At 42.9% G+C, this 25,563-nt stretch overlaps 1 protein-coding gene across 2 annotated transcripts in view; it reads right to left on the bottom strand.

Moving 5' to 3' along the window:
• PIK3C2G (phosphatidylinositol-4-phosphate 3-kinase catalytic subunit type 2 gamma) overlaps window positions 1–25,563 on the bottom strand; it is a 2,001,768-nt gene that overhangs the window by 1,659,492 nt on the left and 316,713 nt on the right. For both annotated transcript variants that reach the window (XM_069228485.1, XM_069228486.1), the window contains exon 6: window positions 13,775–13,877. In XM_069228485.1, the coding sequence (XP_069084586.1) occupies window positions 13,775–13,877 (103 nt within the window). The remainder of the gene's footprint in view (window positions 1–13,774; window positions 13,878–25,563) is intronic.

Raw genomic sequence — 25,563 nt, 5'->3', positions numbered from 1 at the left:
CCCTTCCCGGCCAAAGTCATAGAGAAGACCGTCAACAAGCAACTTACCAACTTCCTTGAAGACAACAACCTACTCTACCCCTCTCAGTCCGGATTCCGAGCCAATCACAGCACAGAAACCGCCCTCATCTCAGTCACAGACATCAGAACCCTGATGGACAACAGAGAAACAGTCGCCCTCATCCTCCTCGACCTCTCGGCTGCCTTCGACACCGTCTGCCACCGCACCCTAATAACCCGCCTCCACTCCATCGGGATCCAAGGACAGGCCCTGGACTGGATCACCTCCGTCCTCTCCAATCGCTCACAAAGAGTCTACCTCCCACCTTTCCGCTCAGACCCCACTGAGATCATCTGCGGCGTCCCACAAGGCTCCTCGCTCAGCCCGACTCCCTTCAATGTCTACATGAGCCCCCTCGCCGACATCGTACGCAAACACAGCATAATCATCACCTCCTACGCCGACGACACTCAGCTGATACTTTCCCTCACCAAGGACCCCACCAGCGCCAAGACCAACCTGCAAGATGGAATGAAAGACGTTGCATACTGGATGAAACTCAGCCGTCTGAAACTGAACTCAGACAAAACAGAAGTCCTCATCCTCGGAAATACTCCGACCGCCTGGGACGACTCCTGGTGGCCCACAGCCCTTGGCACCGCACCGACCCCCTCAGACCACGCACGCAACCTCGGATTCATCCTGGACCCTCTTCTCACCATGACTAAACAAGTCAATGCCGTATCATCCTCCTGCTTCCTCACCCTCCGCATGCTCCGAAAGATCTTCCGTTGGATCCCTGCCGACACCAGAAAGACCGTGACCCACGCCCTCGTCACGAGCCGACTGGACTACGGTAACACCTTATACGCAGAAACCACCGTTAAACTCCAGAAACGTCTGCAGCGAATTCAAAACGCCTCAGCCCGCCTCATCCTCGACATACCCTGCAACAGCCACATCTCCGCCCACCTGAGACACCTGCACTGGCTTCCCGTCAACAAAAGGATCACCTTCCGTCTCCTCACCCACGCACACAAAGCCCTCCACAACAAGGGACCCGAATACCTCAACCGCCACCTCAGTTTCCACACACCCACCCGCCATCTCCGCTCCGCCAACATCGCTCTCGCCGCCGTCCCCCGCATCCGCTGCACCACGGCGGGCGGGAGTTCCTTCTCCTACCTGGTGGCCAAGACATGGAACTCCCTCCCCACCAACCTCAGAACCACCCAGGACCACTCCGCATTCCGGAGACGACTCAAGACCTGGCTCTTCGAGCAGCAGTAACCCCTTCTCCCTAGCGCCTTGAGACCCGCACGGGTGAGTAGCGCGCTTTATAAATGTTTAAATGTTTATGAAGAAACTGAAGTCAATCCTTCACCAACATAACAAACAGGGATAGGCACACACATCTGTTCATCGCCAGGATACCTTCAGGTTGGTGATTTTTGCTTTACAAATACACATAACATTCTGTCAAAACATGATTAAAAATGTATGTAGCCCAACTAAAAGGTCAAACATTCATTACAATGATAAATAAAACTGTTCTTTTAAGGGTAAGTTTAGGGTCAATACAACTTTTTTGGGACAAAGCCTCTGGACTTTTATCTGTAATGGGTGAAATGATTTAATGTCACACCTTGAAAGGACAGTGTGAGCTCATATTCAAAAATAGGTGGGAGTGGCTGCACAAAGCAGCACAGCTTGTATTTCAAATGTGGCTCTTATGAAGTGGCCCAGTTCGCGGTCAGCAGAGCGTCATTCATGTAATGGAGAAGGGGTGATAGCAACACAGTGCAGTGGGTGGCAACAACTGGTTCAGCAACTCAGTCCTATGTCTGGGGTAATCAGCATGCAGCAGGAGTACTGTAGTGCTAGGGTGACCAGACGTCCCGGATTTCCCAGGACAGTCCTGGTTTTTAGAGGACTGTCCTGGTGTCCAGACTTGTCTCCTAATTATAAATAAATGTCCCGTTTTTTGTGACAAAGGTCATATTATTAAATAAATGTCCAGGTTTTTGGGACAAAGGTCAGATCATCTAGGGAAGCATAAGTTAAAGAGGCCTACAAAGTATGAAATAAATAAAGTATTTTATCTGTTACTATCAGGCAACATCGTCCCCTGTCTGCTCCCAGCAGAGAGACGGAGTGGCGAGCAGACAGAAATGGGTGGGGCCAGATTGGGGGTGCAGGGTGGGAGGTCAAGCCATAGCTAAGTTTATATATGTAGTCTTGCACATGTGTGTGTGTATATATATATGTGTGTGTGTGTATATGTGGATATATATATATATATATATATATATATATATATACACATACATACATACACACACACGCATAGGCACACATTCACAAAGCTATGCAAAAAAAACGGGCTAGGCCAGATATAAAAGTGAGACTAATGTCTTTGGTCCTTCCTTTATGTCTGACCTGTCCTCGTTTTTGCTCCTCAAAATATGGTCACCCTATGTAGTGCACGTGTTGAAACCACTGAGCTGCTTCGACCTAAAGTGGCACCACAGAAACCAGATGCTGAGAAAAGAAAGCCTCTTGGCAGCACGGTAACAAAAAAGTGCACAGCAGGTTTTTTCGAGTTACCAAGAGCTGAATTGGGGGTGGTGGCTGCCATTAATTAGAACACACAAAACATGGTGAGTCTTCCCGCCTGCCATACACAGACATACAGCCTGTCTGTGAAAAGACTCCTTCAGAATTGCTTTTTAGTTCCCACTTTTCCACAAAATGTTTTCCACATCCCTGAAAAAGCTATGAATCGTGCACTTAATGTTCTTTCTCCCTCAGCCCTGCCTCAAGATAAAACAAAAAACATCATCATCAGCAGGGTGCGTCTGCGAGCTGGCGGTGTTCCCGGAGTTCATTTTTGGCACGTGACCTCTATTTTCGAGGTTGGCGCTGCTCGCTTTGAAACTCTTCAGCAGGTCTGATGGCGCATCCGTGACACATTTTCTTTTCACTTTGTTGAGCACTGTCAAGTGTTCTAGGGCTCATAGGCTTCCGCCAGACACCGAAACCAGACTCGGCGATTGCTGAAACTCTGAAATGTCTGAAGGGCTGGGGTCTAGTCAGTCAAGCTTGTAAGAGCAAGCCTTCTGGAGAACTTCATGAACAGATGCAGCTTATGGAAGTTAATATTCAGATTTAGGCACAAAAAGGCATACTGTATCCGTAAAACATGTTGCTTTGTGGTCACTATGACAACAGAATTCAACAACTACAAATTGTTTTCATAATTACATGCTGGGTAGATGTTTCCCATCAAAGTGGTACCCATATTTTAGAGATACTGAACTCAGATTCTGACCAATATACAAAAGTACATGCTATAAAAAGAACATCCCCTTATTTTGCCAATGGCTGGGGTATGATTGTCAAGCTGAGCTTCACATTCACTATAATGGACATGGACCCTACCCCCACCCCCCGCCGAAGCCCTAGTCACCATTAGGAACAGTGTTGCGTTGTAAAGGATAGCCCAGAGAGGCAGCCCTTAGTAATGATTTAGAACTGGACATGTTAAATGTTGCGAGATACTGAAATAAATCCACAGTGGTACACAACACCCACACGGAGACTTATGTAGCTGTTCCACATTCAGGATTCTTTCTTTATCTAATATATTATGACCAAGTGTCAGAAAAAAATGGCTCGATGTTGAGGGAACAGTTTATTGTGAAACGCTAAAGCAGAGGGGACAAAATAGTGGACGTATTATAGCAGATAGAAGCAAGGACAGCACCTTTAAATCTTAATATAAAATCATGTGCATTCTAAAACAAACGTTTGACGAACCGGTTCTACTTACATCTGGCATTTATTGATGTGTTTGTTTTAAAATGCACTGTCCATTTCCTAATATAACTACAGCGGCTGATTGTGCTGTTTTACAACATAGGCTAACAATTTCCTGCAAGATTTGACACGATTGCTTCAAAGTAGTGTACATAGCCAATTAATTTGGCAGACTCTGCCATGCTGTTGAGTTTGTATAGATCTTATGAGCATCCATTTGCCTGCCTTGTGAATGTGGAGCCAATGTCATTCATCGAGATGCATGAAACCCTATTAGGTCAGTTGGTGTCACTCGCTTTGCTTTCTGGGTGGGAGTTTCAAATCGGCTTTTCTATGACCAACAGGTCGCAGGACTGGCTGCCCTACGCTGAGTATTATTTCTGGCTAATATCTAATGGCCGAGAGGAGTGACATAATAAGCTGACAAAGAACACGCTGTAATTGCAATGGAAATTACAACACACCATTCTGTAAGGTTCATTGTGTTTATGATAGGATGACCACACCAATCAAACCACAAATCAAATCAGTCATTGCCAGAATCAATAATACAATCATATGAAGATCGAAGGGTTATTGTGTCCATGGGTAAACCAAACAATTGAGCCGAAAAATTCCTTATGAAATTTTTACTGAACAGGATTACGTCTTAGCGCCGCTACTTTTAAATTTACTCACTGCAGACCTTTTGATGGACTAGCAGAAATATGTACATGCTTAGTAGGTGTCGACGTGAAAAAATGTATGCCCAAGATGCACTTTAAATATACCTAACTCTTTTCATCTTCAGGAGGATCATGTGTGCTGTGCACCACCAGATCTCCATTAAAAAATTGATGGTTTATCTTGCAATGACAAAAGTAATTAACCCTCAAGATGAACTGAAATCATTTTTATGATTAAAATATTTAATACAACTGCAGACTGTAAAATGTACGGGGCTTCATCTTTTGCCTTCTTATAAAGGCATTTGATATGTTGGCATGGTTTAAGAATGAATTAAAAAATGGATTCTTCAGACTTCTCCATCTAAAGAAGTCTACATTGAACCAGGTCCAGACATTAACTAGAGTAGTTGGCTCTGCTAAGGCTTTACCTACAGTGCAGAGAATTGTTTGATATTGGAGGCACTTCACACATAAGCCTCTATAAAACAAAGAATGCAGGGCAAATTAGCATTCTTTTCCCCCCACACATTTGGAATTCCAAAAAGTAGCCAAGATGTAGGGACTCTCCTGGAGAGAACCAAGAAAATAGCTAAATCCAGTGTTCGAGTTGATGGATGGTGCCGGCGTCATTCCTGCCATGAGAAGCTGGTAAATATTGCCTCTCGGATGCTGTGTAATGATTTAGGACTAAATATATATGTATGTATGTATGTATATATATATATATATATATATATATATATATATATATATATATAGTCCTAAATCATTGGGCTCATGCTTTTGAGAGCCTGATGCTTTGCTGATCGATTGATGACCTGAAGACGAAGACTGACTGTGTTGCTGATCCATTCTGTGGATAGGTAGATATGGCAATGTGACTGTTGACTTTGTGCCTTTTCTTTCTAGGTACCAACTGCGCTGTTTTTATAGTTTATTTTCTAGCTGTTCTAAATTGTTTTTCGCATGAAGTCCCACATGCTAATGCTAATTTGGGTTAGGTAAGGTTCCCTTGGGTGACATTGACAATGACAAATGATTGATGAACTGATTGCTGCACTCTGCTATTAATGTCGAAATATTCATCTTTGTTAGCTTATGTTGAAGCCTTAGAGCATATGTTTTCTCATGTTCTGATTAGATTATGTTATTGGTGGTTGCTAATAACCTAATTATGAGCTGATCGAATAAAGTTTGAATTAACCTCATGACTTAGTATTGTAACTAATAGGGTAATAAAATTGATAAAACGTATAATTGAGTTGTGGTTACTCATGAAAAGTTGACGTTATACACTGATGATTAGGGTTTTGCTTATTGATTATTGATACGTTCTTTGATAGCTTATGTTCACCGATTACTACATAGCTAGGATACTCCATGCGATCCAAGAGGTTCATTGGCCTATACGCGTCCCCTTTTAAGTTTACTTACTAAGGACCAGGTGCGCTAGCATTTGTATTCACAAACTGGCATTTAATATAAGAGAGAGATACCGTAGCCCAATACAGTGAAAGAGAGCTTTCGTATTCTTAAACTACAAGGACATTGTGTTTAAAAGAATTACTTATGGGTGGATTAGGTAATGTAAGAAGTGGGCCATTATGCAGCTCACAAACAGCTCTTTTGTGTATACTTGCTCACAGCAGTTCAGAGCTGTACTTGCAGACATGAAGTCATGATTTTAAAGTCACTTGTGGGTGAAGCAAACCTAGCACGCAGCCCATATGTAACATTTAACTTTTTTATCACCGGCACTGTTACCATTCGTTAGTACTGTGGCCTTACTTAAAAGTAAGATATAACATTTGGGATGAGGAAACCTTTAGCCATGTTTAGCAGTCACAACACATGTAATGGGACCTGTTTAGCATTATCCATGTGCCAATAGACAAAACAGGCCAATGCACCACATCTAGTGATAGCAGAAGATCTGTGTAGACCACAAACTAGGGAGAATGTACGTAGAGGTACCAATCATGTCATGTTTAACAGTTGCTTTTAAATGTCCACAAGGCATCCTTGAGGATGACACCATGCTAGATGGATGCGTGGATGTGGTGGGAGAAATCCCAAACTTTAAAACATTTTGGACCAAGGTCAAGACCTTGTTCCCTAATTCATACTGGGCTTGTAAGCATAGCTCTGAAAGTTATATGCCATTTTGCTTATCTCAGGAATGTGTGTAGTTTATTTTAACAAATTATGGAAGACTGTCCATATGGCCTGGCAGAACGGGTCTTATCGGTGGCTAATGCATACCTCATAACCTAGAACTGTAGGTCATGTTAAGTCTTTAAGAGGGTGACCCAGTTATGAATACTGTACATGCCATGTTTTTGGAGGGTAACAGCCACAAAATGTGACTTGAGAGGCAGGCTGTGTGTTCAGCATCGGGTCATAGGTAATGGCAATTATCATTTTATTGGTGAAAGGAAACTGGGAACAGGTGTAATGTGCTGAATTACTTCAAGTCCACAAACCCTATAGGATGCTGTCACAATGACCTTTGCTATCAGCTATGTCATCAAAGATGTCATGTAACATATTGAGCAGTGTAATATGCAAGGTCATAGGTAGTGCATGGAGGTGAAAAAAGTAATACCAAGCTCAATAAAATGTAATTGGCAAACTTCAGGGATTTTTTTATGTTTTTTAACCTCATTTCAATACCTACTTATAACATCACTTTATCCTTTCTTTGTGTGTATATCTGTTTTTTAATATGAGCTACGATCTTATTATCATACTGTGACCCTTATGGTGGTCTCGCCCCAGACGTTTTGCCTTTTCCTTCTTTTTTGTTGCTGTATCTTTTTGTTGGCCTTAGGACTCTGAGCACTTCACCACTGCTAATTAGTGGTAAAGTGCATGTGTTTCTCCCCTAAACATAGCATTGGTGTATTCACAATTGGCATTTACATGTAAGTCCCTTGCTCAGTGGTGTACCATATACCCAGGGCCTGTAAATTGAATGCTACTAGTGCATCTGCAGCACTGATTGCACCACCCACTTAAGTAGCCCGGTCACTGCAGAGCCTGCAGTATCACTGACACCCGACTTGGCATTTGAAAACCTTTTGCCAAACCTTACAGCTCCCCTTCTCATACATATGTCATCCCTAAGGTAGGCCCTAGGTAGCCCGTAGGGCAGAGTCCCATGTAAGCAAAAGGTAGGACATGTACTTTTAAGCTTTCATGTCCTAGTAATGGAAAACCTCTAAAGTCATTTTTCATTAATTTGAGGCCTGCCCTTCTCTTAGGCCAGCATTGGGAATTCCTTATAATATCTTTAAGCTATAATTTCTGATCTGAGAGAACTGGCTGCATCATGTTTAGTACCCTTGGACTGGTTATAATAAATCCTCTTTACTGGTAAATTCAGATTTATTTTTACTATTCTAGAAATGCCACTTTAAGGAAAGTGGACATTTCTCTGCACTCTGTGCCCTGTGTTCCTACAGCCACCAATCTCCATTACACATCTGGCTTGGGCTACATGACAGGTCCACTTGTGCATTCCCTTCAGACACCCACAACATATGATTCTCAGCCACATCTACATACTGATGGGTCTTCCTGGGGAGGATGTTGGAAGGAACTCACACTAACATCTCAAAGGGTAAGGGCTGGAGCTCACACAAAGGGGCTGATTACCTCCTACTGGCTGTCTGATCCCAAGACTGACCTGAAAGAGGAACCTATCTACTTCCCAACAATTGTTTTTTATGGTCATCCCCTATATCAATGGCACTTTCCTGTATATGTAATGGGCCTCTTGACCCACTAAGACAGTACTCTACTGGACCAAGAAGAAACTCTGCTGGAGGCAACACTGCTGTGCCAGACGGATTGTTTCTTTGCTGAGTCTCACTGTCCCCAGGGTCTGCTGCCTGCCTTATTGAGCCACCCTTTTGCCTGCTGACCTAGGCTCTGTGAAGAAGCTGTAACATATCTCCAAAGTGACTACACTGGCATCTGGCAACCGGTGTACCCATGAGAAGATCCCACTGAAGATGCACTACAACCAGCAACTGAGTCAGCACCAGCCAGCTGACTTTCATTGGGGCGCAAGATCGCTGCATCCAGCACTTTGCACCCCAAAGTGCTGCCACAGAGACTACTTAAAGGGCAGACACCGCCAGACAGAACCATCAGGGTGCATGGCATCCAGCCTACCTGATTGGGTTACACAAGTGCACGCTCTCCCCCCAGCCCACAGTCAGCAACATGGACACCTGGCATGACCTGCCTTGGGCCCAAGTGGCCCAGCTGCCAGCATCATAAACACCGTAGGCGGATTGCCTGCAGAACGTTAGCCGTGGTCACCACAGTGAGTGCTTTTCCCTGTCTGCCCGGACTGCAAATCCAGCCGGGGGCTGTGTAGCGGTCCCGATCCCCGGCTAGACTCAAGCAGACCCCTCTGGCTTGCATGGCGCCTCTTACGACCCCAAGTACATCACCAAACTATTGAAAAGCCCCCTAAGTGACATAAGAAATAACTCTCCAATGGGGCACAGCTCAGAGACAGTATAATTTCAAAGCGCATTCTCTTACATTACTGCATCTAATAGGCATGCACTGCAATTGCCAATACTCACAGATATTGGCATGCGCTTTATTGCGCATGATACATACTAGATTTTAATCATTTTATATTTGAAGTTTACTATATAAAAAGGCCCTTATTTTTTTAATCTTGTGTGGAGTCTTTTCTGTGTTGTAACATTGTGTTGCTTTGAGCGTATCGCACAAATACTTTACACTTTGCCTCTGAGGGTAAGCCTGTCTGCATACACTGAGCAAAGCTTTCAGAGGGTGAGCCCAGGCTATCTTTAGCAGGTACGTTACATGCCCTGACTAGAGTGGTGGGTTCTGCCTGGCTTAGGTGCATACGCCAGCCAACCAGAACCCCCATTTATAACACACGCCTAATAGAAAAAACTGAGGTATTAGTTAAAAGGGGCAAGTACACACCTCAAGCAATTACCAAAACCCCTGCCCAGGTTAACCACTAAAGGCACTAAACAAATCTGAGCTCACCCCCTGTGGCAGCTGATGCACCAAGGAGACAGGCTTAACTTAGAGGCGGTGTGTAAAGTACTGATGCAGTATCAGAAAAGTAATAAAATCAAAGCACAAAACCAAATCCCTATAGAAAAATAGAGGAAATAGTAATAAGTAAAATGACACTAAAACAACAAAGATCCAATAAGATGAACAAGTTACATATTTTTGAAGTTTAAAAAAACAATACTGCTACAAGGCATTAAACATCAACCATTGTCATCTGGTTGCACTGACCAGTATCTAGGTGCAAGTTAAGACCAACAGCAAAGGTGCATGAGTTGGCTACAGAAACCATGATTGACCCGATCAGAGGTTTTCTATTCAGACATCTCTGGAATTAAAGTAAAAAATCCTCAGTGGGGCAAGGCAGCAGCATGTGGCCGAAGAGGACTCCATGACTTTGGATAGCTATTGGACGAGGTCTCAGCGAATTGATTTTTGGTGGGAAAGCTCTAAGAGCTAGAAATTTGTATTTTATGCCCTGAAAAGGTCCCTCACCAGTCAGGCCCTTTTGGCGCCTACAACCTGAGAAGATTTTTCCCTTTGGGCATAGTCAATTTTTATAGCTACAGAGGTGGGAATAACTGGTGTAACACTCTCCACTATATAATTATTCATAATTTCCTCAGAATTACACATAATTATGTGAGAAGCATAATCCAGCAGTTATCAAACTTGTCCAAGTGCAAAATGCACCCTTGTTTCCAATTTGGGCCCGAGGATGGACAGCAGTAGCCAGCAGCTGCTTGCTCTCTCTCAGTTTATTGTTCCTGTGCTCCTCCTGTAATGTGTAGTTACTGAAGCTGCACAGATTACTCCTATTTAATTAAAATTTCTTACTGAGCTAAGTTATGGTTAGCACAATGGGAGCTGCAGTCTGCTTGTAACATTTAATTTACAGGCCCTAGGTAAACCTTGGTACTGTATGCTAGGGACTTTTAAGCAAATTAACCATGCCAATCAGGAGTATGCCAGTTTTATCATGGTGAAGGGGGAGCACAGACCCTTTACTTTTGGTTATCAGGGGTAAAGTGCACAGAGTTCTACAGCCAGGGAAAGCAGTCATGAAAAAATATAGGGGTACATCACACAAAATATTGTGATTGAGTCTCTAACAACAATGTCATTTTTTTTTTTAAGTGAATTTCTTCTTTCTTTGTATCATACTCAAAGCAAAGCACACGCACAACCCCCTCACAGTGTATGGCCCTTGGCTGTGCACACTGGTGCATAGCCCACTGGGACTAGCCTGTAATCTGCCCCTGTACCCAAGAACCTTGCAGTCCAACTCTCCACTGCACATGGCCTTCACCTCACACAGCAGGAACTTGCTGCAGGGCCTGGCCTCTGGCTAAGCACTGCGTCAATCTCCGCATAGGCACCCATCAAACCCATGGGAACCCAAACTCCACAACTCCCCAATGTGCACAGCCTCAAGCAGTGTTTAGCAGTGGGGTGGCTCTGTGACCTTGTAGTTTTTTTTAATGGTATTCTAGTATTGGGGTACCAGGGATCCTTTGGGGAGGTACTGGGTGCTGGCACTGCAATACTGGTGAATATTTTTTTTAATTTAACTTAAGAGCTGGTCCCTTTGTGGCTTGGCTAATCACACTGCCCTGGGTGCCGTGGTGTCCCCACCATGGCCTCTTATGTAGCTCTTCTGTAGAGGCATTTTGTGAAGGCCAATGTGCTGTGGCCTTTTCAAAATCTTTTCAGAAATCTGGGACCCAGTCCTCAAGTCCTGTAAAGTAGTAAAGCAGCTGCAACATCTTCAGTGTTGCAGCAAGCTAATCAGATCACTTTATACAATAGTGCTACCATTGGTACTGTTGTTCGGAAATGTCCAATGGAAGAAAAATCTTCCCATGTCACCAGAATGGCATATTTTTTTATTTTTTTTATTTGGGCTTTTGGTACTGTAGAAGTCCTGCTGGACCAACTGATATTTTCTTGCCCAACTTAAGTCCCTCTTTAAATGCTAATTTCTCTAAAATGGATGAATGGATGTGCATCATATCACAAAAATCACTTTCTGTGTAAAGTTCTACCTTCTTGTCAAATGTGGTATATTGGGAGGTGGGTTATTAATGGGCATTGGCTTTTACCTACCACTAGTTATAAGCCCACAATCACAATATAAGGTCCAGTCAAGGTCTCAGTAAACTAATCTCTTGCTCAGCCCCTGGTAGCTGGCAATGAGCAGGCAGGCTTAACTTAGGAGACAGGTGTGCAAAGCATTTAGAACCACAAATACATTAAATAAGTAAGACACTAAACACAATAAAAAACCAACACCAATTTATAAAATTGCAAAATATTTTTATATTTAAAATTACACCAAAACCACAAAAATTCAATTAGTGGAACCAAAAATATGATTTTTTTAAAGAATAAATCATAAATGTGCTTTCTAGCGCTTAAAAAAATCTGTAGGTCCAACCGGGGTCATCTGCTTGCACTTGACCAGGACCAAGTCACAATTTGAGGCCAACTGCAGTGGATCTCAGCTCGGAATCACTGAACGGGGGACCTCGGTCAAAGTTTTACCATCGGACTTAGTCTTTTTCTGAAGCTTTTTCTCTCGTCGTCGAGCAAGGCTCCTCCTCAGGCCGGGTTTTGATGCAACATCATTGGCTTGGCTCAGCATGAGCTCCCGGTCAACTCCTGGAAGTTTTGTTGATGGGGAAAAGATCTGGAGCTTCAGCAGAACGAACCTGAAATTCAGGCCAGGTCACGGTCGTTGGCTGCTTGACTCTCGTCGACGGGTTGGTCACCTTATGGAGTTTTTTTCCAAAAGTCCTCCAATCATCTCCAAACTTTCGAATCTCCTTCCAGGAGTCCTCGTTTGGGTCCCCAGAGGTCTATAACACCAATCCAAGGGTCTAGAAGCTCTAAGATGGTCCTTGAGATGTTGGGGCTACGTTACCCAGAATGCATCTGGTGACTCATCAAACGTCCAGCTCAAAGTGGTCAGCTGGGACCCTCTTGGTGGGGGTGTTGCAGGTGAAGCTCTTTTCACCTGTTGCTTTCAGGGAGTCCACTCCTTCACTACTGATATCCAGACAAAGTCCTTAAAGCTGTAGTTCCTCAGTGTACAGGAGGTGCAGTCATATGGAGTGCAGTTCCCTGGGGTGCAGACCAGGGTTCCTGAAGGCAGTGATGTGAGTTGCTGGGCAATTCTCCCATATTTATTCAGTGCTCCTGGGCTGGCAAGCAAGGGGCCACCCCTGAGCAAGGGGGGTGAAGGGTTTCACCCTCTGAGGTGACCATTTTCTGCAAAGAGGGGCAAAAATCAATCCCAGGAAGCATCTTTCTTGATGGATCGGAACTAAACATTCCATAAAGGAGCCAAAGTGACAGAACTTTTTTTTTGTTTAATTGTCATGCAGATATGTCAAACGGCACATGAGTTATAAGCAGATGAAAAACTGCCATAACTATGAAAACTCTCAACTAACTATAACTACACAGTGGTGACCGCTATATACATGAACATCAGTGACTATACAAAACAAGTCTAAACTTACTTACAAAGTTTCAATGTAAAGTTACTCACGATGTAGTAGTCATGATGTGATGCAATGACTACAGCCTTTATCAAGTTATCTAGAAAAATACTTTTAGGAGCCTTTTCCAATTCAACTATCACACTCATTAAAGTACACTCTTGAAGAACATGTTTCAGTAATTATCTGCTGTATAGGTTTGTGGGAGAATGCATTATTTTGTTTTATTTCGAATAGAGTACTCATTGCTAGAGTGCATGCAGAAAAAGGGTACGTATATTGGAAGAGAATGACAACACCCTGTCTATGTGCAATGCAGGCATATTCTATAACTTTTCTAGGACAATTGACATTCAATAACAGTACTAGCATAATACGTGTAACATTCTGTCTTGAAAAAAAACTAGACCAAAAAATGTAATATTTTTCAGTATAGGCCGCTGAATCAGGAATTAGATGCCAGTAAATGATGTATCTCTACAACTTAGGAAAAATAACTAATGGAAAGGCATTATTTGTATTAAAAGAACTTTAGGCTACAAAGCAAAAATTTGAAAGTATTTAAAATGAGACCAAACTAGGGTAGAGGTAGAAAATAATGGCCAAAAGGACACATGCAAAGGTGCTCTGTGTACGCACAGGTAATCTTTTCACGGATGATGCCATTGCAACCTGCTGGCAGGGAATAAATTAAAGAAGTTTATAACCTACCGTGCGAGCCAGACAGGGGAGAATGGTGCTTTCTCTATGTAGCCGAAGGAGAACATCTGAGTTGACCTTTTGAATCTTTTCATGGCTGCCCAGGGCGAGATCACTGAAATTTGTGAAAACATCCCATTAATTTATATCTGCTACATTCTTAGAAGACACAGATACAGGTATTGAATATGTTAAAATTATTTTTAACAGTCTTTTCTTCCACTGAAAAACACGTGCACTATGAACGAGTCTCAATAAATGATGCAACCTACACCCAGGAGATGCCCGTTCACAGAGGGGCAAAGCTTGTTTCATTTCAGAGATTTACATACGTTTTCCATGTTATGCCTGGAATGAAGGCCACTTTTCGGGTTCCATCATACCTATGTTCTGTGCATTTATTTTTGATGGTTTGGCTTCACACCGGAGCTGTTGCCAGAAAATTATGTGAGCATCAATAGAGGTGGGCATTGACTCCACCCATAAGTTTGGTGACCAGGAGTAAATGAATTGATTGAGCAGAAGATTATGCCTCCACAAAAAAAGTTTCTTTAACTGAAATACTTCTAATGTTGTGCATGGTAGAAACTACCCAGGCAATAAACTCTACAAAGGACAGGCAACACAACAGATACGTATTTGTATATGTCAACATTGCAGTAGGATCTACTGCAGGGTCACTACTCCTCCCACCCCTGTGGAAACCTACACCAAATAAGGACATTCTCCAAATGATCCAAGTCATCAGCATCCTCCAGACCCCGCCAAGAATGGGCAACATTGGTCATCTTCTCAATAAAGAGGAGCTCAGATGGATAATACAATTGGAAACAATAAGAATCAGCTTAAACCGGCAAGAGAACTGGCTACTTTTCATATAGACTTTGAGATGTACTATGACTCTAGAATTAAACAAGGACACTGATGGCCCTTGTGTTGGGACTGCCAAATGTCACTAAATGTAAACTGGAAATTAACGTAAATGTGTGTTATCACCGGCAATGTTCTTCTACTGTGTTCTGTACTCGTCCTATTTCATTGTACTAACTCTCCTTGCCATGCACCTTTCCTTTCTGCCATTCCCACGTGAAGCTCCCATTTTGGATTTTTTATTTTTACACCTTTGCATCTTCTAGGAATTCCACTTTAGTTATTCATCTGATTTTAGCTCTTGTTATTGAGGGTATCGACCTTCAAAATGGCTGATCAATTTAGGACTTGTGTGTGCTATCTTTCTCTCCACTACACTGTTATCCATACAGCCATGACACTGAAGACTTTTGGTTCCATATTGATAATGCTGGCTTTAATGTAAAACCAATGAGCATCCACTTTCCTTTCAATTTTTACATCTTTCTGTCCCCTTGGAATTCTACATTATTCACTTTTCTGTTTGCCGTTCTGAGATATTGTGGGTAGCAGCAGTTCTCTCCCTTTGTTCCGGTCTTTAACTCTTGACAACTCCAAAAAGGTTGCTCCATTCAGGGCCACTGTGCCCTTTATTTCTCTCTATTACCTTGTTATCAACACATCCAGGAAGAAGTCCATTTTTGTTCCTACTTTATTTCCACACCGCTGGCTTAAAAGTTAGACTAACAAACAACCACTTTCTTTTCCACTCATAGTAACACTGTTCTCTTTACTGATGGGATGCCCCTTCCATCCTGCCTTGCCTGATTACCTGGTTTTCACTCCCCATTTCAGACTCCTTTTGCATGGAGAGGCTCACGCTACTCAACAGGCAGTGAGTAACCTGACACTCGCTAGGCGGGTCTTTGAGACACCTCCATTTGGCTCCTGGCATCCTATTCCCAGAGTTCTTTACCATTATCCTCCAGTAATCAGGGCTCTTTTGGATCTCTCTATTTTGGTCCTGTAATGTGCTTCCATAGCATTCTCATTAGTTCTTCCTTCTTAATCACGTGTATCATGCCCTAGGCACTGACACGGTTTGCATTACCCGGTGAGGTAAGCAATATTTTGATTCTAGTCAACTACTATGAATTGTTTCGCATGCGCGTTCTTTCCATCCTCTTTTCTATTTTGTTACTGTAAGTACCTTCCCATATATGCTTTTAGCACCTTACACCACATTTCTTGTCTCCATACTATCTCTATGTTTTCTATATTTTAGCATGTCTCTTGGGCTCGGTTATACCTACAATAATGACGACGATCTTGTTATCTCCTTAGGGATAGAAATGTAGAATGAAATCGTGGACCCTTATCTATATTGTTGGTTAGCTAAGAACTGGCCACAATATTCTTGTTTGTAGATACACCCTTTTGATTGCTATTGTCACTTATGTTTATCAGACGTTTTTCACTTATAACCTATGTGCGTTATGCAATGCATCTATAGAGATAACATTTTCCTGATCATTGTTTGGAGTAAATAACCATTTGGATAGTAGTATTGTTAGATGCATTTGTCTTGTTTTGTGTATTAGTGGGTGGCAGAGCAAAGGCCAGTGGATGCTGATAATTAATGGGTGTCAAAGTGAGACAGAGTGATAATGGGTTGTAAAGTATAGAAAGGGTCATGTGCTGTTGGAAGTAGCAGACAAAAGTCCAAACGGCTGCACAGCATGGGAGTTAGCGGGAGATGAGAATGAAACATTTGTAGAGGGACATTTTGTGTAGATTAGGTATGCTCTCAAATATGAAAGAGGTGGGGGGTCCGAAAGTATCAAACAAGGAGAATTAGACAATTAAACCCTTTTAATATGGTTTAAAGTAACAGTAAAAGGACTAAGAAGAAAACACAGGCTACAGTCGAAGTAGCGCAGGAATGATTCACATAATAATCAGACCTTACAATGACAGTCATAATGCAAAACGTACATGTTCTTCGGAAAATGAACAGTTTTTCTTTCTACTTGAGTACGGAGAAATAAAAAAGAAACTGCTGTGTTAATTCATTGCAAATATATCAAAATAATGACTCACTTCTGGCCTCTGTTTGAGTGATAAAATTTGAATGGTCAAAGATAAGGGATATATTTAGATCAACTGTCAATTAAAACACTGTCAGACCCTGATTCACAAATCTCTGTACGTACAGTTCTTATTTACACTTCAGGTTTTCATGTAAGATGTGCCTGACATGTTCAAGTGCTCACTCTGTGAAAAGTACAGCACATTATGTATCAATCAGTGGACACATGAAAAAACGTGAAGCAGGGAAAGTCTAATAATTTATTTTGGACCCAACATCATTGGTATGATGTTCCCCCAAACATTTTGCCTTCACTCCTCCAGTTTGGCGGAATTTGTTTTTGTTGGGCTTAGAACTTTTAACCAGTATATGTGCTCCCTCCTTAAAACATGGCAAAATTGGCATGTACCCAACTGACATATTTAATTAACTTTTACGTCCCCGGTAAATGGTGCTACATGTAAAGAGGGCCTGTAGGTTAAATGCTACTAGTGGACCTGCAGCACTCATTGTGCCACCAACTAAAGTAGCCCTTTAAAATACGTCTCAGGCCTGCCGCTGAATCCTATAGTGCAGTTTTAAACTGCTATTTCAACCTGGTAAAATAAAACTTTAGCTAGGCATAAACCTTCCTTTTTTATTATATATATAAGTCAACACTAATGTTGGCGCTAAAGGCTCATGGGGCAGCAAACACTGTATTTAAAAGGTAGCACATGTGAGTTTAAGGTTTACTTATCCTAGCAGTGCAAAAAACTCCCAACGTTGTTTTTCGCTGTTGAAAGGCCTATCTCTTCCATTTACTAACAATGGGGTTGCCTTATAACATTTAATAAGTGATAACTTTTGATGAGACGCAGATAGAGGAATGGTGTTTACACTCAAATAAATTGTAATTTTAAATTCATTTTAATAGAACAATCAGATCTTAAGTCACAATTCTGAAAATTCGACTTTTAGAAAATTGACATTTTCTTGCCTGAACCATTAGGGCCTTCTGTCAGTATCCTGGGTCACATGACTGTGAATGCCTCCGCAGTTGGGGTTTGTGAATTCCTTCCAGACATTGACAAAAGGGGACTGTGGAGAGGATAGGCCATGTTGCTAGGATGTTTGGGGGTCGAAGTGTACCCAACCCCACTTGCCTTTCAAAGGCCTTTGTCTTCTGCACTTACAAAGGAACCTGACCCTGGTCTTTTTTACATCAAGAGGGTTTATATACATTTATAGGAAGTGCATTCCCTTCTTCTAAGTTTTTTGCCACTACTCATCAATCTTCAACAAACGTTATGGGTGCACAAAGGTATCACCCTTCGCCTTGGGTGTAATGAAATATTAGCAATGAATACGCAGAAGCGAATATCGACAGACGAGGGTAACACACTTTGTGGTATATATATCCCCTGAAGAAGGGCAGGGGCCCAAAATGCATCAGGATTATTAAACATGTTTATGGAATTAGAAGGCATAATTTGGCAAGTAAATCCACAAGGAGTATTCATCTTCACCAACACGTTAGCACAATACTTTTTTCATAGTAGATAAATGAGCTTTTGAAAGAAGATAAAACAGAGGAATAACTGATTAAACCTCAACTGAGGTATTTGAGAGTGGTGCAGAAAATGGCCGCTCCTCCAGTCTTGGTGTTTGCGCATTTATTGCTGCTTTTTTCACATCAGACATCTTGGAATCATGGCAGGGTATAGGAAGCACTTTCCAGAACCAGGTAGGTAGTATAGGGAATCCCCCCCACTTCAAAGGCTGGCACCAGATATAAATAGTGGACCTCCAGAGCCACTTATCAGTACACTCCTGGACCTGTGGACATTACAGAAGGACTGCCTTGTCCCTCAGAGCACTACCCTCCTGCTTGAGTCCTGCCTTGTTCCCCAGAGGACTGCCCTGCTGTTACCAGAGGACTGCCATGCTCCTTGAGGGCTTGTTTGGCCACCAGAGGGCTGCCCTGCTGCTTGATGTCAGCCCTGCTCTCTGAGAAGGAAGGCTAGACCTGATCTCTTCATCGCAGGATACCTGACTGAATCCATGGGTCATCTGACTGACCTCCTGTCTGAGCTACATTGACACAACAAGCTTCAGAGGCCTCCTTGCAACTGCCCAAACAATAGGGTGATAAATGGAATGCCCATGTTTTTGCCACCACACCACCTCAGTATGGACCCAGCTATATGCAAATCAGTCTTGACCCTGCTCCTCATGGGAACTTTCTAGCACAAACTGCTACGCCAGTTCCTACCTGAACTAGAACACAAGCAACCTAGGGCATGTTCTGCCCTAGTTCGGGTTCTTCAGGCAGGTATAGCTTAGTTAAAGTGGCACAGTGAGCTCATCTGGGCATACCCGGCACACTTGGGATGGAGTGGCACATGCAAAAACAACAAGGTGATGGATGAAATTCTTGAATTAATCTCAGCCACTGGTAATTGCTTGTGTCGCACCCCAATTCATCACCTAATTTTTGTCCTTGCAACTGCCCAACTGACCTGCTGCACTGGAATTGGTACAGGACCCACCTGAGCACTGCTGGCCTCTGCTTGAGTGAGTTCTTGAACTCCAAGAAGTGCCTCCCCAGGTTATAGACCCTTGGCTGGCATTAGCTGAGCTCCTTCTGTGAAAGATGGTGAAAACCTGGTGTTTTGGGCTCTTTGCAAACAGGCTCATTTGTACTGTGACTTTGCGGTCTATGATGACTGCTAACATGAAGCTCTAGTGAACCTGACCCTTTGCGCTACAGCAACCACGTGACAACCCGCAACACCAGATCTGCACTTCTCACTACAGCAACAACCACCTGGGGTGACTACCAATCTGAAGCTCCAGCAATGACCGTCCACAACATCCAACTGGCTCAGTGCACTACAGCAATCACAGCCTACATTGCCCAGCATGCTCCTCATGGCCTCTGTCACCGCAAACTGAACTTGTTGTGCCGGATTTTGAGAAAGTTATTCTTTCAGTGGGACTAACCTGGTACCTGTCCCTGGCCCATGCTCCATCACAGTCGGCCAGAATTTGTCTCTTTCCCTGTGTTTAACGCCACCAGAAGACCAACAGTCGCTCTTTGGAGTCAAGGGGTTCCAGGACCTCAGAGACAGCACTTGGGGGTCAGGAATTACTCCAGCTGAAGCCACTAGCAGAGTCCACTTTATATCCAGCTGGGATTGGCCAGCTTGGAATCTTTAGGAATGACCTCTTGCAGCTAATTGAGTCCCTGTAGCATTAATAGTTCAACCTTATGGCCTATGGAGTTCACTTCTGTGTCCTAAGTACAAAAGGGAGAAGGTCCAGACCTTCAGGGGCCTCTCATACAGCAGGTTCAGTCCTCTTTTGATCTTCCTCTGGTCCTGTATTGGTCGGGGCAGGGTGCTGATTTAGAGTTTGGTGGATGGGGTTACTCCATCACAAATGTGGCGGATATCCCGTCTGCCATATTGCAATTTCCATAGCATATTATGGAATCGTAAAACAGCGGACGGGAGAGCTGTCATATATGTGACGGAGTAACCCCATCCGCCAAACTCTAAATCAGGCCCTATATATTTAAAAGGGTACGATCTGTTAAAAACGTTTATTTTGGCAGGTCAAACTGCAGCAAAAAGTAACAGAGTGAAAATCTGTTGGTACTCCAAGGAAAAGATGGTCATTTCCTACGGGTAATTATTCCGCCAATGTTGACATTGCATCATATTTACAGCTGCTTGAACCTGATGGTATTAGTGCAGCGCAACACAATGCCAGTACTGTCTATAGGAGTGACGAAAGAACAAAAGTACTTAGTAAATGATACCAAAAGAGCTATCTGAACCAAGTGCTTCATATTTAGAGTGAGCAAAGAACCCTTCAACATAGTGGTAATCACTCACAAACTAAAATGACATCTTCTCAAGCATAGAAAAAAAATACAAAAGCTCTTCTACACAAATGGAAATTCTTATGAAGTTCCAGTAGCAGGACCAGTGGTGAAAGCATGCAAGAATTAAGGCATTTTTAACTGCACAAATAGCAGAAATGCCTCTTGGTGATCGTACCCCCCACCCCCTACCAACGAACTTAGAAGAGCAAAAAAAGTCAACTAAGTGGTAGGGCCTTCTGAAAAGAATTTTAACTCCAAATGTAATGGTGCATCCAGTCAGGCTTGTGAAGGGCAAATAATATTACTAACATTTACTTTTTACCCACAAAGTGCAAAATAGCAATTACAGTGAGATAATGGTTCTTTCCCAGTTAAGGGCTGAAGTACACTGTGAAGCTATAACTGTGCTACCTACACCTCTACCTGTTTATTTCACACGATGGAGAGAAGTGAGCTTTGAAGCTGCTAGTTCCATTTTCTGTTTCTTGGAGTTATTGGTTACATTTCCATGTAGGATGGATGGAAAACAGGGAATGTTGAATATGTTTTAGCTTATATGGAGCTACTTAGCAGGTATGACTCACCTGGAGTGGCGCTTCTATCAATGCATACTAGAAACAGACAGAGCAAATAATTTTGGAGACAGTGTCTAACCATTCATCCTGTAGGTTAATGCATAAGGAAGGCTGTAGGACCAACAGAGTGAAGTTTTATATAGTGTCTACTCAATGTGTACTCTCTGTGAGGTGGCAGGAGTCGAGAAAACTGTCTCAATGGCAGTAGATAGACTTCATTGAAATAGCGTGCATGGTGAGTTCTGAGAATAAGCATGCAGAGACTCTTTTGTTAGCGACTGATAGGCAGGAGGCACAGCTTGGGCTTGAATGAGGCAGGAGCAACTAGGAGGATGATAGTGCAGATTTGGCTGCATTTGTGCTGAAACAGTGCAATTACTGGGGGAAGGGCACAGGTGGAAATCGGTCTCCTGCAACATGATGTAGGCAGAGAACCACCTGGTTAATGGAATGTTGCTTGTCTGTCAATCTGAGAGTGATGGCAGAAGAAATATATTGGATGGGGTGTCATGACACTACTAATATGCTGTCATGACAACTGGTATATGGACACAATGTTTGAACAGCAGAGGCTAAATAGCCTGTAGTAATGCTGAAGTACTGAAAATATCAAACAGCAGTCACCAGATAGCATCAGGTCTCAAAATGAGGATCTGAGACCTTGAACTCTGTGATGCTCAGTCAGATGTCTTCACGAAATGTCTAGTGTATGTGGTTCTACATAATAAACTTTAAAATATTTTTAGGCTTGAGCTTCCATTTTTAGGTTTGGTAGTTGTCATTGTTGGTGCTTGTACAAAGAAATCCCTTTCTGACAGCGAAAACATTAGAGAGTTTTGTTATTGGTGCACTGACTGACTTAACAAGTCAAGCCAAAATCTATCCATACATGTTAAGCACCATTGCTATTGTCCTGGATTTTACTTTAAAAATTAATTCATCCTCGAACTTGCATTTATTTTTGCTTCATTTAACTAAATTTGACATTCAACAAGAGCACAAAATTCTAAATGTGACAATTAAGTCACAGAGAGCTGTCCTTTGTACAGAAAAGAGGGGCTGGAGAGCAGTGGCAGCTCGCAAGAAGGAAAAGTGGTGGGACGGGAGGCACATGGCGAGGTGGGTGGGGGTCGACAACAAAAACATGTTAACTGTACAAAAACATACCTTTCTCAGCGCTCCGATCTGCTTCTCGGTCCTCCACTGTAGGAACAGGATCCCAGCCTGCCCTGCATCCAGTCCTTACACTGCTTTCATGCTGCTGGCAGCATAAAAGCAGCGTTAGGATTGGACGGAGCACCCAGCCAGGGTACTCCAAGGCAGAGTGAGAGTCTCTGCCTGCTGTCTCCAACCCAGCAATGCAGTGCCAGGATGGAGAGAGCCTAGTGCACATATGTGTTTGGCCGGCCCGAGACAGCTGGCCAAACATACATGCGCAAAGAGGGGGAGTGCTGTGCATTCCCCCTGTGTCCCTGTCATCGACCGTGGCCCCACCCCTTTGACAAGAAAACAATGATAAACATAGTTTATTATTATTTTCTTGAAAAAGTTTTACAGCTGCTGCTGCTGGTGGGGAGTGGGAGGGTGGCCAAGCTCCTCTGCCATTGCGGAGGAGCCACCCCTGCTGAAGCAGCAAATTTACCTCAACAGAAGGTCTAATTACAGTGGTGGTCTTGGTCTGTCTCTGTATGTGTTTGTGTGTCCTATCAAGGGAGTATCCATAAAATTAAAATACCCTCCACTTTGAACCAAAGCTCTTATGGGACCAAATAAGTAAAGCAAGGCTTTGTCTCTTCCATCCAAGCATCTATTCATTCATCCTGCCATCCACCCGCTGATTTCCACCTTACAGCTTTACATTCTGTCATTCAATCTTCAGACTTTCACCATTCTGTCCATCTGCCCATCAATATCCAAACCTATCCATCTCCAAACCTATCCAATCAAACCTATCAATCTATCCATCATCCTTTCTATCATCCATCCTCAGTCACCCTTTCACTCATCCAGCAAGTCATCCATCCATTCTTTCACACCTTCATCCACCTTTTCATTCCATCAATCCACCCTTCCACTCTTCATCCACCCGTTCATCCACCCATCCATCCTCCCTTTCACTCATCCATCCACCCTTCCACTCATCCATCCATTCACCCTTCCATTCATCCTTTCACTCATCCATTTGTTCATTCAACCTTTCACTTATCCATCCACCCACCCTTTCATCCATCCACATTCCCTTTCACGCCATCCATCTTTTCACTCAGCCATCCACCTTTTCAGCCATCCATCTATCCATACACTCATCCATTAAGTCACCTTTTCAATCATCCATCTATCCATCCATTCACTCATCTATCCAACCAGCCTTTCACTCACCCATCCATCCACCATTAACTCTCATCTATCCATCCAGCCTTTCACTTATTCACCCACCCTTTCAGGTCAGTTATGAGCATTTGTCTGCCGAGTTGCAGACAGACTAGGTCCGCGAGAGCTCCACTCCCACTGTAGCTGCTAAAGAAGGGGGTTCACAACACCACTGTGTGATATATATCAATGTGCTCAAAATGTTGAAAGCCGTTATTGCTGTGTATGGTGGCTCCCTCACCTCGTGATTCCACCCACCTCCCTAATTACTCTTGTCCTGACACCTGGCTCTCCAGTGTCATTTGGTCAGCCTCTAATGTGCCACCTGCTCCATCGCCCACAATTTCCACCTTCTCTTTAACATAACTTCATGCTATAGACATTACAGATGGACCTGTTTTTTTTACCTCGCTATTTCCTCGTATTATGGATGATGCATTTTGTATCACACACAGAAAGAGATATATCTTCCTGCACAAAAACAATCCTGCCCTTTATGCATGCGTCCTTTCTTTAATAGTGCAAAGGTCCCTGTGTTAGCACTATGCAGCACACAGTGTGTCTGCGCAAGGAGAGAACAGAAATGCTCCATATCTTTGTACAAATGGAACATTTCACTTCCTCCCTTTCACGCTAGGCAGCAGGTCCCCTTGATGCACTGCATTTCCTGAAATAGTAAATATGTCTCTAATTCCCTTTCTAACTACATTCTAAAGTTTACATTCAAGCACAGCACAAATCTACACCCATGAAGCAAAATAATCAAATCAGGGGTGGTATTCCCAAAGCAGAAATAACTTTCACAAATCACATGATGTGAATTATAAGAGATATTACTTCAAAAATAGTTAAAATATATTTGCATTTATCGTTCTCGCAAGCAATAGGCGCACTATGGCTGCTGGTATAAGAATACATAAAATCCATTAGACAGACCTCGGAAATGGTTAACATATGTTGAGCAGTACCATGCCCGGTGGGGGTGACAGCACGGTGTGGTTCAGCTTTAATCAGGTAGTGTATTATGCTGTTTCATGCACTAGTTTATGCTGTGCATTTATTCAGTCATGACATTTACTGTCTATTACCACTGTGCTGCTTTCTTGAACACCCCTGGGTGCCATATACACTGTAAGTATGGCGATCATTTATGTCAATTTACTTTGGTTACGAAGCCATCATTATGTTGACAGAAAATACTTGAAAGTGCAACAACTACATGGGCCAGGGTAAAGGTTAGCCTACCATCTCTTTGATGGACGGTCCTCTGAGAATACAGAACAATGCTATGCACCGTTGGGAAACAGGATGCTGTGTTTTTCACTGAATCATTTAGGTGACAATCAATGTGTTTTTTTCTCCAAAGTCCTTGAGGAATGCCTGGTACGTTTAAGCTCTGCCTAACAGTGTAAAACAATTCTTAGCTTGATTCAAGTGGGACACGGGAACCTGAAATTAGCTCTACTGAGACAAAGATTATGCAGTGTCTACCAAGTAGCATATTGTTTACTTTTTGACCTAACTCAAGACGCAAGCTGATGTGATATGAAATGAGCAACATAGTCCATTTAAACATGTTTAAGTTTAAAGGTTGTAATGTCCAGAAAAATGTCCAAAAACTACAAAAATAAGTTATGAATAGGTCGTTTTTTATTTAGGTCTAATACTACACTGTTTGTTGCTACTTAGAAAGCCCTTATATGTCAGCACTCTCACTAATAGTGCAAAGGTGCATGTGTTAGCACTAGGCAGGACACAGTGTGTCGGCCCAAGGAGAGAACAGAAATACTCAATATCTTAGTACACATGAAACATTTCGCGCTCTCCCTTTCACGCTATGCAGCACGCTCCCTTGATGCACCGCAATTCCTGACAATTGTAAATACAGGGGGTAATTGTAGTCAAATGTATTGGTACTCAATTTATCAATAACTAAAGAATTATAGCCTTTGTCATGATTTAGACTGGTGACCAGTAGGTCAAACAGATCGCCATAAAGTGGCCTAAAAGGCTGAGCGATCTTGCCGACAGCTACTAGTGGATAAAA

The sequence above is a fragment of the Pleurodeles waltl genome, chromosome 4_1 (assembly GCF_031143425.1).
Source record: "Pleurodeles waltl isolate 20211129_DDA chromosome 4_1, aPleWal1.hap1.20221129, whole genome shotgun sequence".
Classification (NCBI taxonomy): domain Eukaryota; kingdom Metazoa; phylum Chordata; class Amphibia; order Caudata; family Salamandridae; genus Pleurodeles; species Pleurodeles waltl.
This window is presented reverse-complemented; position numbering and strand designations above follow the sequence as displayed.